Below are 19,598 nucleotides of genomic sequence, written 5' to 3'. Positions count from 1 at the left end.
GAAAGAAAAATACAGATTACCAAATTTCCATTAGACGCGGACATGCGAAGGCTACGTACTGTAGCTGTAAGGTAGAGGGAAGAGTAAGGGAATGTGTAAGTACCAAGCTAAGAGAGGTGGGAAACTGCAGTCATTAAAAAAAATCCACAAGAATGAGAAAAATAGCATGGAGCAAGAAGGACAAGTAGAAAGTACTTATGAGATGGTAGATTTAAACCCAAACAGCAATAAAACCATTAAGTGCAAATAGATAATTGCTCCAATTCATCTGACAAAGCTCTTCAGACTTGACAAAAACATGAAGCGAAGAGGAGAGAAAAGAACCTCATCTAACTCTCAGGCTACCAGGCACAATTCTCTTCAAATTCTCAGTCCTGGAAATTGAGGTTTCCAGAAGAACAAGAACCATTTCTCTTAATGAACTGAAGTAAAGATGGCAGCTGAGGGGGCCAAGAGTGTTAGAAGTCAGTCTCTTGGCAGCAAGGAGGCCAAGAAGGCTGCACCTCACTCTCCCACACAGTGGGGAAGGGAAGCGGCACGGCCTCCAAGGAAGACAAGTCAGGAGGGGCAAGAGAACTTCCAACTTCCCCGCTCAGGTAAAAGGGATTAGGAAAAACGAACACCTCTTTAAAAACCTATTTGCAGGCAAGAGAGCTAAACAGACATTTGCTTCATCCAGCTACTGCTAAGGAACACAAAAATATAGTTTTAACTGGAAGAATAACCAGCATAATTCTAGTACTTTAACTCCCTATCTCTACCCATCCTCAAATATGATTCTGAGGATCATATAAACTATGAAAACTCAGTCCTAATAGGAGAGGGAGATAAAAAGCACACTTCTGATGGCTAAAACAGATAATCCTAGATATCTACCCCAAGCTAGAAAAAGCAGAAATCTACCCACACAAGACACCAGTTCAATGACAGTTATTATATTTACAAGTAAGTAGCTCACCTTTTATCTACAATTTAATAGAAAAGAAAGGCATAGATGCAAAGGTTGGTAAAGTACAACTTCATTTAGCCTCCTATATTTTAGATCTTTAAATATGTGATCCCAAATGAGTGACTACAAAGCCTCTTTTAATGATTATATGGCAGTGAGAACTATCTTTCTTTTAAGCAATCCTTCAAAGTAATTACTCTACATCCTAACCCAGGGATTCTATTCCATTAACTCTGTACCTTGGAACTCAGTTATTAAAATTTTACAGAAATAAAAAGGTATTCAGCTGTGGGGGAGAGGTTGAGGATGGCTGTTAAAATAGAAATGTGAGTTATTTTAGAATAGTAACTCAGAAACTAAGAATCTCAGGGTTTACAAGGATCTCATAAAGTTATCTGATTTCCAAATCAACATCTTGGCCTTCCAAGCTATTCTTAATGATGAGGAACATTCTATTTTTGAAAGACTGCATCACTGGATGGCTCTAAATAGTTACAAATCACTTCCTTATTTTGAGTTGAAAATCGTCTTTTTACAGTTTGACTTGCTAGTTCTAATGTCATGCTTTATCATCATCAAAAACAGAATCAAACTAATGCTTCCATAGACACAGCCCTTCAAATAGTTGAAGAAAAGCTATCATGAACCACCATGTTCTCCTCTCTAAATCCACAATTTCACCAGCTATTTTAAGACACGGTGTGGAATCTTTCCAGTCCTTGCTACTATTCTCTAAATGAACCCAAATTTGTCTAATAAACCCTTCTTACAGCACTATCTCAGAATTCAACTCAGTATTTCAAATGTACCCTGAAAAGCCAGACCATCGCTTCCCTAAAAGCATAGCATAAGACATTTACCAAGTTGCTGACAAATCTAACACGTTCCATTCCCTCCTGCCCCTGCCCTCTTTCCCATCCTTATGTTATGCTATATCTCAAGCTCCATTTTCTTACTCTTCAGGACCCTCAAGTTGTCACTGTGGGCATCTGAGGCTCTAAATACTATTCATGCTCCTTCTGTGAATCCTTCTTTCTGAGTCATATTTCCTATCCTCCAAAGTCTGTGAATCACAATACAGTTTAAGGTCCTCTTCACAAGGTCAGTCAGCTCAAGGCAGTCACATTCTTCCTAGGGCTCTTAAGAAATACTCCAACCCTAGAAAAGACCCTTCTTTCTGATACCAGGAACCACGGTACCAGATCCAACAGAATTTTAGCCATTTACCTCCTAGATCATCCCCTCCCTGAAGTTCTATCTAGAGTAGGAAAATATTATACAAACACTATCTTCAGTCACAAGTCTTTCAGTTTCCTGGTCAAGATTTCATATTCCCTTAAAGACCTCTCTAAAGGAGGAGCTTAGAGGGAAAGGGCCCACAGCGGACTTTAGAGATACACAAGGGCGTATGATTTAATATGTTTAGATTGCAGGTTAAAACTATTTTGCATGGGTATTTTAAAAAAAGATAACTTCCTAGGTTTTTCCCTCCACCATATTAATCAGTAAAAATGCAGTCATTAGCAACTTCAGTAAATATATACCAGATGCCCTCTCTAGAATGATAATCCCAATAATTTCTACAATAACAAAACCACAGGAGAATAGGATTTGACATTAGGGCTATTTGAAGAAAGAAGGATCATAAATGAAGACAAAAGCCCAAACAAGAATATATACACACAAAAGCTAAGTAAGAAGCATTCAGAAAATTACTCCTTTTTACAAGTATACAAGTATTCTTTCATGTCTTTTGTTTTCTTCCTTCAAAACATCTCCTATCCATCTACTCTCAACTATCTCTACTACCACCAACCTTCATTACTCTTTACCCAATTAAAATCAAAGTCCCCCAGCTAGCTTCCCAGAAATCTACTCTATACTATCCAAACCCTACTCTGAAACTGAGGGCATACTAATTGTCTTTTCTTTTTAATAAAACAGAAAGCTTAACAGATCAATCACACCCCTGCAGGCTTTTTACTGCATAAAGGTAAGACCCGACACTCTTCTTCATGATCTCCAAGTCCCTACAGCTTTCATCACAGATTTCTCCCCAGAAAGACTACAGACGCAAAGAACAGAGGTTCTATTTCAGATGCCTCCATGTTCTCAAGCCTTCTATAGTACCCAAGGCACTGAAGTCTACCTAATAACTAAAATGGAAAAAAAAATGTGTATCTGCAAGACAACTGTTACACAAATTTTTTTCTCAATTTCAAAGAACAGATTTTAAAAACCTCCAAATAATTAAACTATAATCCGTTAGAAACACTTCCTAGTTTTTTCAAAGATTTAAAACCACTACATTTATCAAAAATCCATATTAAATCAATACATTTTATCTAAACTCCATTACTATTCTTCTTTGATCTTTATTTTTTAGCATCTTTCAAAAAAACTGTTATACATTATAACATAAATTCAGAGAAGTGCATAAAACATAAAGGTACACCATTACACATTATTGTGAAACACCGTCCATGTAACCACCACCCTGGTCAAGAAACAGACGACAACCAGGATTCAAGAAGCCCCCAGGTGTCCCTTTCAGCTCACAACCCCTTCTCTCTCAACTAGATGTACTCACTATCCTCAACTTTTTGGTAATCATATCTTTGTTTCTCTTGAAGTTTTACTGCAGAAGCATGAATCCATAACTCAGTTTTTCCCAGCCTTCTTTTCATTTTTGCCCGCTAAGTAGCCTTTATAGAATTATTTTTTTTTAATTCCTCCCTGTCCTGCTCCCCCACAAAATTTTAACACCACAGATACACTATGTACTGTAGCCTCTTGAAGGGCTACAGCTACAGTAATATCTAAGGTTTTTTTTTTTTCACCCCAAGGACCAATTTTCACTCCCCACAAGGTGGGGATACTGACTCCAGTATGAGAATGCATGCCCTAAACAATATAATTTAGTCTTACCTAATTTTGAGTGCTAAATAAATGAAATCATACAAAACATGTTTTGGGGTCTGGTTTCTTTTGCTCAACATTATGTTCAAGATTCATCTATCTTGTTGCACACAGCTCTATTCCATTTTATGAATACACACAGTTCTCCATTCTGCTGGAACAGACACTTGGATTATTTTTATCTGCGGCTGTGATAAACAATGCTGCTTTGAACATTCTTGTGTTTGTCTCCTGGTACAGCTAAGCACTCATTTCTTGCAGGTTATATACCTAGGAGAATTCCTGGACTACAGGACAGAGGACTATCTTCTACTTTTCCAAGTGATACCAAACTGTTTCCCAAAGCAGTTATACAAATGGATGTTCCCATTAGAAGCATATGGAGTCTCCTTACAATTTTCTTACCTTAAAAGAGAAGTTAAGCAAAATATATTCTATGCCTTCTTTTTCTTTTAAGATCTGAAGATCACTGTGCAAAGGACTATCAGGATCGACCCTAAGAATTACAAAACAAAAAATAGTTCAAACAAAAAGTCAGATTTTTTTCTCACTAACCTCAAGAATGAACCAGTCCAACAGCTAAAACAGAGCCCCAGGGTAAGTCCCAAACAGAGAAGGTCTAAAGCTGCTCTACGGTTCCTGGAAAAACAAATCACTCTGGCCTCCAACTCCTTGGGATTAAATGCCCAAAAAGAAACCACAGTATTCTTAATCTATTCTCCTTAGGGGATTCAAAGTTAGCAGTCATTCTAAAGGAAAGGGTCATATGTACATAATTTTCTCAAGAACTCAGAAAAAAATTAATCTGCTTCTCTAAAACTGTATTATTAGACAAGGGGTTGAAGGAGAGAAATTTACCATGGACAAGACCAGAAAAAGTGAGATCACTAACAAAATCTGTATTTGTCTACAACTGTCATATATATATATGACATATATATATATTCACGTCCTACTCAAATTCCTTATTTCAAATATAAACTGGTTATTAGTCAATCTCATCAAGTTATTAAATACACTTTGTCTGTATAATTCCCAACTGTCTCACTAACTCCATGAAATACTTTCTCCCACAAATGGTCCTTTTTCTCATTTTACTTATTACGCCTAAGAAACAGCTCATTTTAACAATCTAAGAACTATTTCTATAGAAACAGGGTCTAAAGTTCTAAGTAAAAGCCATAATAAAAAGGTATCAAATTAAGGGAGAAAAAAAAATCTCCATTGTGATCGTCTACGATTAAGAAGAGTGGGATAGCACAAAAAGCACTTACTTCTGCAGTTTAACATGCCAGTCATACAAACTGTCATTTATGAGTTCCACTGAATAAATCCCTGTAAAAGTATAGGGCATGTTAGTCACTCTTCATTTGATCTTAAAACTATTGCTCTGGTGTAAATATAGACACTAAATAGCCAAAAAAAGTTAGAAATTTTGCTATTAAAACACAGAACAACTAAGCCATGCTGTAAATATTTTGGTGCTGGAGCCAAGTATCTTGTGCCCTTAACAGAGATAATTAAAGCCATCACTGAAGAGGACTCCTTGGGTTAAGAAACTGTTTACCATTAACTGTGAGTGAGAGGGAAAAAAGATTATGCAAATCATATGTATTTAAGACTTTTCTCCTATGGGTATACAAACATTTCTATAAAAATAGACACTGTCTACAGATAGTTTTATAATCTTTCTTCAACTTTTGGGAGCATCTTTCCAACTCAGTATATAAGTATCTACTGCCAATCTCTGAAATAACTCTGTATTAATTTATTTTATGAATCAACCATAATTTCACCCTATATCTGGTTATTTATTTTTTGCTACTACAAATAATGCTGTAATAAACAGGTGATGATTTAACCTTAAAGATAAACCAGTATTCAAATGTTTAACTTTATTAGGATTTATTAGGATTCTACACATAAACTTTTATTAGACTTCTCATAAGAAAAACTGTCAGAGCACTAAAACTTCTAAGTTTGACTTATCTTGCACTCTAAAAAGAAGGGTTTTCTTGCTTGTTTTGCTTTCCTGTTTTTAAGTAAGTGCTAATGATTTAGATTTGATCATTCTGAAAAATTCTGGATCATAATGCTAACTTTTCAAACAAACTAAAGTTTGGCTCTTTCCCTTGTTCAATACTGTTAGACTCTCTGCAACAACATAAGGGAATTTTACTTCAATGAGAGTAGTTTCACAATATTTAAGTCTTACTAGGTGAGAAAAAACACTCAAGTCAAACTATAAAATTTTTTAAAATCTATTTTAAAAGCAATACTGTAACCACCTCTACAATAAGAACTGATTATGTTGTTTTCAAAAAAAAAAAGGAAAGAAATTATAAAAATCAACTTGGCAACAGTTCTTTCATACAATAAAATATATTCATTTATTTACTTTTCAAAGCAGATATTTCTTGTACTTTTCTCAGAATATAAAAATCATGAGTTAATCCCTGTCAGCAACAAAACAAAAAATTATGATATACCCATAGAAATAATTTTTAAAAATCCAAACATTAAACTCATCCTGTTTTTACCCCCACATCTTTTGATAACTTTATTAAATTTGTGTTCCATATTTCTAAAATAAAATTAAACATTTGTGTCTTCCCAGTTATACTATGAGAAATGAAGTTACTATCTGAAAATTGAAAAGGGCATAAGGACAACAGACAGCAGAGATCCAGAGGTCCTTACCTGCTTTATAACTCTGTGATCTGTATATGTCCCTGAGCTCTTTCATAAGTCTATCTGAAGCTTGTACAGACCCAGACACTGCACCCTGAAACATAAAATTTGCTGTTTTACCAGGATCTACTGATTCAAATATCTAAAGACTTAAAGGTATTTGAACCTGAAATAAATGTCCACAATGAGATTGTAAAAACGGATCACCACTCAACATTTTAAGAAGTCAGAAAAATTAAGTTCAATCAAATCAAGGATCATGAGTTTCAACAAGAATATAAATTTAGGGCAAGTCTGGTTCATTTACCATTTCTTAACATCTGAAAAAAAAAGTCTAACCTATGTCCAGATTACTATAGCCCCTGAAATAGCCTAAAACTCAGTATGTCTTTTCAAATTCTATCAATTAAAAAAAAAATCACTAACTTTTTTTTTACGATTTTATTTGAAGGGAAGGCAGTTTTAGGTTCACAGTAAAAGTGAAAGGGAGGCACAGAGATTTCCCATATAACTGCCCCCGACAATGCACAGTCTCCCTCATTATCAACATTCCTCATAGGGAACATTTCTTACACTGATGAACCTATTTTGACACATCATTATCACCTAAAGTCCCTAAGATACCTTAAGGTTCACTTTTGGTACTGTACATTCTATGGATTTGGACAAATGTATAATGACACGTATCCACCCATTATAACATCATACAGAGTATCTTCATTGCCCTAAAAACCTTCTGTGCTCCACCTATTCATTCCACCCCACCCCCAAAATCTCTGGCAACTGTGGATCTTCTTACTGTCTCTATAGTTTTGCCTTTTCCAGAATGTCATTTAGTTGAAAACACAATATGTAGCCTTTTCAGGTTGGCTTCTTTCATCTAGAAATATGGACTTAAGGTTCTCCAAGTCTTCCCATGATTTGACAGCTCATTACTTATTTTTTTTCAGTCGGGAATAATATTCCATTGCCTGGATGTACTACAGTTTATTTACCCATTTAACTACTGAAGGATATCTTGGTTGCTTCCAAATCTTGGCAATTATGAACAAAGCTGCTGTAAACCTCCACATGCAGGTTTTTGTGTGGACATAAGTTTTCAATTCATCTGGGCAGGTACCAAGGAGTGCCGACTGCTAGATCGTTCGGTAAGAATACATTTAGTTTTGTGAGAATCTGCCAGACTGTCTTCTGTGGTGGCTGAACTAGTTTGCATTCCCATCAGCAATTAGGAAAGTTTCTTGTTGCTCCACATCCTCACCAACATTTGGTGTTGTCAGTGTTCCAGATTTTGGCCATTCTAATAGATGTGTAGTGGCCCCGTGGATTTCTGAATATGCCAGAAGACTCTCACCATGATATTAACTAAAATAGTTTCATTAATCAGACTACAAGCAAGAATGTTAAACTAACAATCTAGTTTACATATTAAAAAATTGATGGGGGAGGGTACAACTCAGTGGTTAGAACACATGCTCAGAATGCACAAGGTCATGGGTTCAATCCCCAATACTTTCATTAAAATAACTAAAGAAATAAACAAACCTAATTACCCCCACAATACAAACAAACAAACAAAAAAACCCAAAACACCCACAAAGTAAATTAAGTATCTATAAAAAAAATCGAGAAACAACATGTCTGCACCTGCACACATGCAACTGGTTTCAGTTCTTTTCAGTGTTGAGACTTCTCTAAAGATGGAAATGCACCAGTATCTTACCCTAAGACTGAATATGAATGGAACTATATATCATAAGACAAAAACATTTAGAGTATCTTCTGAATTTAAAAAAACTGATCATGTAAAATTTTAAATGTTGCACCTTTAAAAGCTGCACAACACTTTCAGGTAGGGTAGAGAATCAGATTTACAAAAGATATTACTTCCTAGCTGTGTGATCGTCGCTATATTGCTTGATGAATTAAAATCCCAATTTCACATCTTTAGAAAAGGTGAATATTTCACACAGCGGTTACGAAGATTAAATGGGTAGGTACATAAAGTTTAAACTACTTAGCTTAGTGTATATCATGTGATAGTGCTAAATAATTTGTAGTTTGTTTGACTATAACACACAAACTGGAAGCAATCACAAAATATAGAAAATATAGTAAATATCTTTAATTTTGATACCACAAGCTTTTTTTAAAAAAAAGTAATCAAAATAAATGTCTTTGTTCTCTAAAGAAAGATTTGCAAATTAAATTAATCAAGTCTTTGTTCTCTAAAGAAAGATTTGCAAATTAAATTAATCAAGTAAGAAATATTTAAGGAGAGAGGGTAATCTTGTTTACAACACTTGGCATCTCCTTGCATAACAATTCATTCCCTGTGTTTTAGAATCTGTGCTCAAGACAAAAGAACTGGCCCTCAGGTGTCACGGACTTGATAAATAGGCAGTTAAGAGGTGTGCTGAGAGACAGCTAGACTTTCATTTGACATTTCCCTACTCTATCTGGGCATTTTATATACAACATTCTCATTTATTCTTTTATAAGAATCATCTAAAAGGTAATAATGTCCATATTACAGAGTTGAGGAAACTGAAGCCACACAACTGTGTGTGTCACCATGCTGCTTCACACAAGAGAGATGTTAAGTAAAAAGAAAAAATTAGTTTGGCTTTGTAAGGGCAGGACAAACCAGATGGCAGCTTCATGGAGAAGAATTTGAATTATACTTTGTAGGAGAGACTGAATTTAATTTATAGATCCCAGAAGAGAAGGGTAAGCAGAGAAAAGAGCACAAACAGGCTGGAGAGTAAATGCATCCAGATGAACAGGGTAGAAAGGGGCTATCAATAGACGAGAAATGTTCGGGAAAAAAAATTAAAACTAGGGCAACAAAATATATGGATGAATCCACAACCAAGGCAGGGATGGAGTGGGGTGGCTGAGATTGGTAACTTACTGAATTGCCCTATATTTATATTACCCCTGTACAGTTTGCTCTTGAACAACATGGGTCTGAACTGCATGGATCTACTTATATAAGAATTTTTTTCAGTAAACACTTATTACACGATCTGCAGTCAGTTGAATGATGTGGAACTGCAGACACGGCGGGCTGCCCGTAAAGTTACACATGGATTTCTGGCTGTGCGGGGGTCAGCACCCCTAACCTTTGCATTGCTCAAGGGTTAACTGCAATTACTTAACCACAAAAGTCCAGGTTCCAGATATTCACACATGCTTACATTTAGGTGGTCTTGCCTTTGAGTCTTCCTAATTTTCTCTAGTATTGCCAAATTTTCTTTTTCAATTCCTTCATCCTCTGACTTTTTTCCATTAATAGGCTCTTCCTCCTTCATCTCATAGTGATCCAAGTCTTCTATATCCTACAAAAGATAAAAATATCCACTTATTTAAGCTTGTGCCAAAAGTTAAATTATTCCTCACTCAATAGACAACAGAGAAGAGAGACTATATGTATTCCATGGGGGGGGGGAGGCTTCACATTCAATTCCTTTTATATCCTATATTTTAAAAGCTAGAATTTAAGTAAAGCATATTTAATAGCTTTACAAGGTCCTAACTATTATCAAATAAGCCATCTTAAATTTTAAATCTCATATTAAGAGGAACTTTTGAAACAGTTTAGCATGAGGTACCAAGAACCTTAACTCAAATTCTAGAAATCTATTCCAAGAAACTAGTCTGAAATGTGGACACAGATTTAGGCATCAAGATGTCTATTTCAACTTTATAACCACAAAAACAAACAAAATCTTCATGTGCAAAATACCAGAAGTTAACTCAGTTCAGTGGAATATCAGAAGACCATTAAAATGCCAACGCAACATAATGGTTTCTTCTGTATCAATAATGAAATGAAAAACAGAATACAAAATTGAATATACAGAATCTTAACTATGCCAAAATAAGCACAGAAAAAGTGAGACTAGACGGACGTATACTGAAATATTAATAGTTATCTCTAGAGACATTTAGTGCTTTTCCTGGGATTTTCTGTAGTGAGCACCTACTGATTTTTATAATTAGGAAAAAAGTTAGAAGAAGAATTTGAATAATGTCCCCAGGCTAATGTCTTTAATCACCACATCATTCTCTTCTCTCCCTTCCTTTATCACTTGCTCTTGCACATATATAAATCTATGCAGAATTTTTAAAAATCCTACTGTTTATTACCTTACTTCTACTTTAGCTTAATCATCAAAATCTTTAAAGAGGCAGTTTATACTTATTATCTCCACTTTATCAAGCAGACTAATTTCACTGTGATTTCTAGACCAGGTTAATTTAAATCACTTCCATCCAGACTCCATGGTCTTTTTCTTGGACTGCTATCTCTTCAATCCTTATTATATTCCTTTCTTATTCAGACCTTATATATGACTTCATGCTTCATGGAGCTCCCTTCTCCTGGTTTGCACCTTTCAGCTACGATCTTCCTTTCTACATTTGTTCTGAGTTCTCACAAATACCCTTAGCCTGTATCTCCTCCTTCAACCTCAGCCACGTTCATATCCACAAAATTTCTCTACTTGAGTATTAATCACCACAGAAAAGAATTCATCATCATCATCTTTATAAAACAGTATTCTCAGCACACTGTTCTCTTCCTAAGGCCTTCTTATCAACAATCACACCAAATATAAACATGTTTGTCTCTAATTCAAGACTTAGCCACCTGCCTTTCCCAGCCAAACTTGCTTTCTAAGACTCCAACACATCAATCTTCTTCCCAGAAGGAGAGCCACTGAAACACCCAAACACACCATACTCAGGGTTGTTCTCAGATTTTTTTACTACATTACTTTAGTTATCTAGAATATCTTCTTTTCACCTATCCTAATCTGACAACTCCAAAGTCCATCCCACCTTTCTAGATTTCCCTAAACACTGCTGTCCTTTCTTTACATTATCTCGTGAAGGAAAAAAAAAAGGTACGTAAAATCTTTGAGTATGTCTACTTTATTGTACACTGGACCCACAAAAAAGATTTAATATGAGAAAGCAGTTTATTCCACCCAAGTTAAACTGCATGAAACTATTAAAAAATTCTCTACCCCAAAAAAGTCATTCTAACTGGACAATGTTAAGAATTAGTTTACTTCCAGACTCACAAAACAAAACAAACCTCCAACCACTTTAGTTCTAAGGCATTCAAAGAAGTGTGTTTTAGATTTAAACTTTTCCAAGTTAAGAAAAAAAAAGGTAATAACCTGAATTAATTCCAAAACAGAAAAATGTTTTAAAACCAAGACTATGGAACTCAAACACCTTTTATCAGGTCAAGACAGAGACACAGATCTTCATTATGAAGTTTGAATTTAAACATCAAGCTTCAGAGCCTAAAAACCTCTAAAATTATATCAATAGCTGGCAACTAAAGTAGTCTAAGCTCAATGTCTTTGGAATTAGCTCTATGAAATTCTTAGATGATTTTTCAACATGAGATAGTTTGGTTACTTCCAGTGAGTAGTTCCTAAAATGTTCTCTAATTCTCCTTTTATACAAAACACAAAACTTTTGAAACTTAGTAGTTCCTCTTCTTAAACCAAATCAGGTTAAGTATTGATTACTATTATACATAAATATAATTTTAGTGCTAAATGTTAAGAGTTCTTATTTTCTGTGCAATCAAATCCAAGGACATCAGATAAACAATCTGCTCAAAAGTACCCCATGAATTAGAGGTGAAGACAGCTTTTAGAAATTGTATTAAATTTCAAATACAACGTGCTTTTCATTATTCCACAGTAACAACGGCTTTATAAAGGAGGTTAGAAAATTACTAAAATGTTCAAAAGTGAAGATATTTATAAAATGTTATTCTTATATAAAATACCTACTTCAGCCATCTCTTCCTCTTCCTCCTCTTCTGAAGTCACCTCTTCTGTCGTCCCATTCTGAAAAAGAAAAGGACTTTGCCAGGACTACATACAACAAAAAACGCAGAGGACATGAGGAGACTCTAGTAACAAACCGTCAACACCTGTCACTATGGTTCTGCCAGCAGAGCTTACTACAGTTGAAACATTTTTAAATTTAGCTTTGATTTGACAAGTAATGTTTATCTGCTTTTTGAAAGAAACAATTTTGAACAGTTCAATTTAATAGATACCTTAGGAATTAACAAAGGCAATCAGTCAAATAGAAAGCAAAACGGAAAAAAATTTAAACATTCTCATTTAAAGTAAGAAATTGTTTTATACATATGGTTATGTGTATAGGACCAATGACTTCTTTCACTTTTTAAGGAGACCATGGATTCCTTAAATTATCTACCTTTTTAGCTTTGAAAAGCCTGAATCTTTCCATAAAAATCCGTTGTCTTACATTTTAAAAGATCGAATGTGTTACAAAGGAATAGACACTGCACAAAACTAAAAACTGTAAAGTGATCACTGTTTTACCAAAGATCTATTTTTTTTTATAACATGTTACTTACCACAGAATATTTGTCTGTAAGACGCAACTTAACACTCCTTCACAACGACTCTGACAGAGTTTTAGGAAGGGTCTTCATATCTAGTTTTGACAGAGTTCAGAAAGACAAGTTTCCTGGACCAGACTATAGTTCTCTAGGACACAGTACATAGTATTTTTTCACCCAAAATTCTTACTGTATTTGTTCCAACTACCGCTGGTAAGGATTGCGCTCACATAGAAGGCCCACCTTGATGGCCTCTTAGTGTGGGTGTCAGAACCATATTTTAATGTAACTCAAGGCAGCAGCAAAATCTTGTAACAGATTCATCTCTTCCTTTCACTCAGGAGTCAGAAAGTCCACCTGCCAGCACCTTCCCATTCACACACCACAGGCAGAGCGCAGGTGTGCAAGCCAGGAGGGGGAGGCCAGCCAAGAGCGACAGCTGCTGAGGATACTCTTAACAACTGACACTCAGCAACGATGCACCTTATCTATAAATGAGCAGATAACCAGGCACCAGCAGATATTTGAAGAAAACTAGCAATCTGAAAGAAAGGCACTAAGCGGAACAAGCTGAAGTCACGACATTATTAATGTAGGAAGTAAAACAGAATAAAAAATCTAATTAGAATCTTCAGCAATAATTGAGAAGATAATTCATCCACAAAATCTAGAAAGATTATTATGCAAAGGACAAGACAGTTTTGGGAAATCAGAAAGATCCCCACCTCAAAAAACAAAAACAAAACTCAGCAGAAGGGCCAGAGAGCACAATGGACTTGAATGAACAAACATTTATGATTAAGACAACAAAGAAATTATGACATTCCTTTATCATGTGGAGAAAAAGGAGATGGAGGGAGGGAGAGGTGATGAAAATAAGAGAAGAGTTAAGAGAAATGGAGATAGGAATGCAGAGATCTAACATTCATCCAGCATTCACCCAGAAGACAAGGGAAAGGAAGAAAAAAGACAAATGCGGCCAAGCTGAAGAAGGATTTCAGAATATCAAGAGGCTCTGAATGCCCCAAAAGAGCTGAAGAGTAAAACTCCATACTTATCAGTTAAAGGAAAAAAACCAACTTCCAGAAAGAAAAAAATACAGAGAAAGAAGTAAGAATCAGACAGGCATTCAGACTTTTCATCTACAACAATGAATACCAGAAGAAAAGTGTAGAGAACCTGGAAGAGATTAACTATGAACTCAGAATCCTCTGCCTAGTCCCACCTGGATGGGTGCCACACATGCATTTGTTCAGCACTGGCCCCTCAGCACTTACGCAGGGTACACAAGTACTTCACAGAGTCACGTACTTGTTAAATGAATAATAAGAACAAAGACACTGACAATTCAAGGAACACTCTCCATACACATCCCCACAAATCCTCCTAGGAAAAAAACAGAAGACATTACTCAAGGTCGTATTTCAGAGAGGGGAAACCATGGGAAACAGCAACAAGCGAAGACAACAGTGACAGCAGTGATTCAGTCTAAGCAATTGCTGATAATGTAGCTGAATGGTTACAGGCCATATTCTCTGACCACAGTGAAAAGCTGAAAACCCCAAAGCCACCTGAGAATGTTTAAAAATGTTTTTCTAAATAATTCTTGACTCTAAGAAGAAATCGACCCTCATGCCCCAGGAATCAAATTCCTAACCATGTGCCCAGAGAAATACCGCCACAGGTGCACCATGTGCTGTGGACAAGGATGATCACGGCGGCACTGTTCCTAACAGCAAACTGGAGTCAACCCAAATGTCAGTCAACAGTCAAATGGGAAACACGTTATGATACAGCTGAACAATGGAATACAGCAATGAGAAAGAGCTACAGCTACCTACACTATAAATGAATTTACTCACAATGTTGAGCAAAAGACAAACATGAAAGAATACATATATGACTCAAAATGAAGCTCAGAATCAGACAGCACTAAACCATATTGTTCAGGGATGCAAATATGAGTGACAAAATTAGAGAAAAGTAAGGAAAAGATTAGCAAACAGAGAAATGATAATCTAGAAGGAGCTTGCAGAAGATTTCTCCGGTGCAAGCAATGTTCTATTTCCTCACCTGGGTGCTGGCTAGTGGTACTTCCCAGGTACCACTGTAACTATTTGTTATACTAAATTTACGTTTACATGTTTTCAATACATATTATTTAAAACTCTTTCTTGTAAGATATGAGTAGCATGAACAAGAAACGGAATCAAACTACTTATAAAATATTAACTAGTTAGAAAATAAGTATACTAAAATTTTTAAATCAGTGCTATAGTCAAACAGCACTCAGAAAACATATACCCTTACATGTTGGTTTAAAAAAAAAAATTTAAATCATATTCACCCAATAAACTAGAAAGAAAGGAAAAGGAAAAATGGTTAAAACTGGAGCAGAAAATGAAAAATACATATGATTTAACAAATAAAACTAAGGGTTGACTCTTTCAAAAGACCATTACAATAAAACAGATATGCCTCTGACAAGTAATCAAGATAAAGAAAAAAATTTAGAAATAATCCACAGATGAGAAGAGGCAAAAAGTAAACACTTCGCACATCTTCGTAAGTTTCAAATGTACAGATGAAGTTACCATTTTTTAGAATCTAAAACTACTAAAACTGACCGAAGAAATGGAAAATCTGAATAGACTAATACACAGAAGAGAAAAATGAATCAGGTTCAGGTGTTTATTTAAACCAGAATTTCTCAACCTTGGAACTACCAATATTTGGGGCCAAATCATTTGTTGTGAGGAACTCTCTGACATCGCAGGATGTTTAGTAACATCCCCTCTACCCACAAAAAGCCAACAGCACCCTCCCCCAACCCGGCCAGCTGTGACAACCAAAAATATCTCCAGATATTCCCAAAATGTCCCATGGGAGATAAATTTGACCCCAGTGAAAACTGATTTAAACTGTGTCCTAGATCTCAGAAAAAACATACACAACCTCCCAAATCATATAAGATGACTTAACCCTGATACCAAAATGAAACAAGAAGAGCCTAAAAGGAAACACACAAAACAATGTTGCAATCTCACTGAAAGTGGAAAAATCAAAAAATAAAATATCCTATCTTTGTGTTCCCACCTCTACCTCCCAACCTATATAGATGCTGAATGTTTATTACAGGAATGTAAGGATGATTCAAAATTAGGAAATTTCTTCATGTTATTCAGAAGTTATATTATATTCTTACATGGAATTATCTGCATCATCATGAAAAACAAGGTAGATCTACATGAACTGTGTCCACAATATATCGTTAAGTGAAAAACAAGTTGCAGACATTCCAAAGAAGGAAAATTGAACACGGGCATATTATTTCTCCCATCTCCTCTCTTTTTTGAGGCTTCACTAAAATTACAACGAAGAAATCAACACTGTACAAACACACAATGGTAACAGAAAAAGAAAAGAAAATGGGCTACCAGCAGAAAAAAGAATTCACTCGTGCTAGAAGATGACAGTAAATGGAAGAATGGTAATTAATGGAGCAAACAAGTAAAGCCATAGGTTAAGGGACAATCAGGAGGCTAATTTGACCCACAGGACCCTGAAGAGGCTCTAGACTCCAAGACACCAAGTACCCTAGCTAGCAGGAGTGACGGACAGGACTAAAAACAGAAATTAACCAAAAATCTATATACAGAACATTGTCCAGCCCCCAAAACACACTGCTCTCCTTAAGCAGAACTCAGACAGACATATCTACCTCAATCAAGAGATTATAAGGTTTCATGTCCAGAGAAACCAAGTAGTTCCAGCCATCATTTATGATTATACCAGGAAGCAGAGGGTGGAGGTATATGGGCTGGAAGTCAGCTTAAATTCCTCCTAAAAGCTATCAGTTGACAAGTCTTGGCCACAAAAAACTCACAATCAACTTTTTAGTAATGCTCTCAAATATGAACAAGAAAAGAGGAAAGAAAAAATATGAATGAGCAACACAGAATAGGTATCTGAGGAAAGTCTCCAAAAAGAAAAAAAAAAAAGAGACAAAGACAAACTAGAAAAAAATATTACTTAAGACTTATTAAACTTATTAAAGAGAAAACAGAGATGCTAGAGAGGGAGAGTAGCGAAGTAACTCCTTAAAGACACTTATGAATATATTACATCTACCAAACAAAAATAGAATGCTATGAGTAAGGAAAAATCAGAGAACAAGAAAAGGCTCTTAGAGCTTATGACTCATCTCAGGAGAGGACCCCAAATGAACCACATCTCCCAGCATTCATCCTTTATACGACCCCTCCCACTGTCAATCTGGGTGGGTCCTGTGACTTGCTTTAACCAATAAATGACACCGGGCCAGTTCCAGATCTAAACCTTCAGAAGGCCTGGCAGCTTAGAAACCAAACATAAAAATTCTGACTACCTTCCCAAAGAAAGAGAAGCCACATGAAGAGACTCTGGAATGATGAGATGCCATGTGGTAAGAAAGGTCACGGAGGAAGCACCAAACACCAGACATGTGAATGAAGAAGCCATGCTGGACATTCCAATGCAGTGGTTTATCCAAATGACTACCAGTCCCAGTCACTGTCTGACTGCACCGTGAGGTTAGCAGAAAAACTGTCCAGCTAAACCTAGTGAACCCACACAATCATGAGAGAGAGAGTAAACTGTTGTTTTCAGCAGCAATAAATAACCAAAATAAAACTTAGAGTTATGACTGTCCAAATAAAATTTCTTACAGTTTAAAGGTAATTTCAAATTCTGGAACATTTTTCTTAAAACAAAGAGATAGAATATAGTGATAATAAGAGACACAAAGACTCAAGGGAGGAGGTCTAAAATCCCACTAGCAGGCATTCCAAAATGAACAAATAAGGATTGGAAAGGAGAAAGTCACCACAGAAAAAATACAAGAACATTGACCCAAGGAGAAAGATTCAAGAGTCCAAATTTGAAGAGGCCCATCCATACTGAGGACCCAGCAACAACGAAAAAGTATCCACCAAAAGGTAGGTATTACTACCATTGCCCCTTTTTGCATTGGGAAATTAATGTGCATGTTATACTGGGTAATCAGCCCAAGCTGACTAGGTAAGACAGCTAATAAGTAGCAGAACCAAGATTCAAACCTACGGTGATCTGGCCATATTTTTTAGAAGTCAGAACTCAGAAAATGTACTACTCTTTCACGTTTTCCTAGGATTTTACTTGAGCATATACTCAGGCAAAATGAGAAGAGCTAAGCCAAGAAAGAATACATGAGATCACGAAACAATCTACTCCAGCAGAGAAGACAAGAAAAATTTCAAGGTGACAGCTGAACAGCCAACCCAGAGAACTCGCCAAGCCTGGTGCAGAAGAACCGAAGGCTCCAGGAGAGAGGGAGATCTCACAGAAAAGAGACAGAACATAAGTTTTAGAAACTAACAATTATAATAAGGAAGACACTGCAAAACAAAAAACTGTACAAGAAAGGAAATACCATAATAGAAAACTCTACACGACAAAATCTTAATGATAAATGGTGATTATTCATTAGACTAAATATAATGATGTTTTAGGAAGGGAAGGTGGATGGGAAAGTGGGTGGCATAAGAGCGAAATCTTTATTATAATAGAAAGTTAATAATTATGCCTAAACAGGTAAATCTAGAAATCCAGAAAAGTTAGAGGTGGTAGTGAGCTAGTGGGTACTTCTGCTGCTTGGAGGAGACATCTGATTTAGGCCTTAAGAAGTATAAATGGGTGTAAAGGGATGGCATTCCAGGTGAAGGTGAATGAATAAGCGAAAGCAAACAAAAAACTGAGGAAGCAAGGAACAGTTATGAAAACCAGGAATATTAACAACAACAAAAAGGTGGTGGTGGTGAGGGGGACAACTGTTTGTCTGTCATGGTAAATACCAGCAGGTCCAAAGAATGAAAAGTTATTTTTAGTACCTAAAACAAAATAAACAAAGCACTTTAACAGGAAAACAAAAATCAAGTTCTTAGTAAGCTGTATAAGAAAAATCATTCTAGCTTTACTTCTGCTTGAGACAATTTGTTTTAGCTCCAGAACACTAGAGAAGTTTTACTTTACCTGGCCCGTGGGTAGTGGCTGATCTAGCATCTCAACATCCAGGTGCTTAGGAAGGTTATATAATCTGCAGAGTTCACATATCAACCACTTCAACTGCTGACGAAGCTACAAAACACATTTCAGTAAATAAGCATTATGTTAAAGAGCCCTCAGAAGACATGAATAATGCTAACACTACTGTAACTAATCCAGTGGGAAGTGAAAAAAGTTTGTTACTGGTCAATTACAGCCTACAGATAAATTAACAGTCTTAAAAATATATTTTAGGGAGTGCTAGTGCAAGAAAGTTACCATGGCTTGAGTGCAATCCCTACAATGGATACCTAGCAGAATGACATCAACAAAAAGGCAGAGGAAGGGGAGCTCCAGACATCGCCTAATTTTCAGCTGTTAACGTCTCTTCTTGGTAACTTACACGAGTACGCTAATACATTAACGAGGCTACAAAAAATAGAGGCAGTGTTGTTGCACATGGCTTATAACATTATATATTCCACAGTCATAGTCATTTTAAAAGTACAGAGGCAAATATGGTCTAATAGACACAGCCTTGGAATCTAGGTGACCTTGGATATAGTAGTGACTCCC

At 36.0% G+C, this 19,598-nt stretch overlaps 1 protein-coding gene across 2 annotated transcripts in view; it reads right to left on the bottom strand.

Annotated features, from left to right (window-relative positions):
• The window catches only part of UBE2Q2 (ubiquitin conjugating enzyme E2 Q2), a 52,950-nt gene that overhangs the window by 17,693 nt on the left and 15,659 nt on the right, over positions 1–19,598 (bottom strand). For both annotated transcript variants that reach the window (XM_072950928.1, XM_072950929.1), the window contains 6 exons: positions 19,011–19,115; positions 12,379–12,435; positions 9,760–9,900; positions 6,569–6,653; positions 5,143–5,203; positions 4,274–4,364 (listed from right to left, as the gene is read on the bottom strand). In XM_072950928.1, the coding sequence (XP_072807029.1) occupies positions 4,274–4,364; positions 5,143–5,203; positions 6,569–6,653; positions 9,760–9,900; positions 12,379–12,435; positions 19,011–19,115 (540 nt within the window). The remainder of the gene's footprint in view (positions 1–4,273; positions 4,365–5,142; positions 5,204–6,568; positions 6,654–9,759; positions 9,901–12,378; positions 12,436–19,010; positions 19,116–19,598) is intronic.

This window comes from Vicugna pacos, chromosome 27, assembly GCF_048564905.1.
Source record: "Vicugna pacos chromosome 27, VicPac4, whole genome shotgun sequence".
NCBI lineage: Eukaryota > Metazoa > Chordata > Mammalia > Artiodactyla > Camelidae > Vicugna > Vicugna pacos.
The sequence above is the reverse complement of the archived record's forward strand: the minus strand, read 5'-3'. Positions and strand labels throughout refer to the sequence as shown.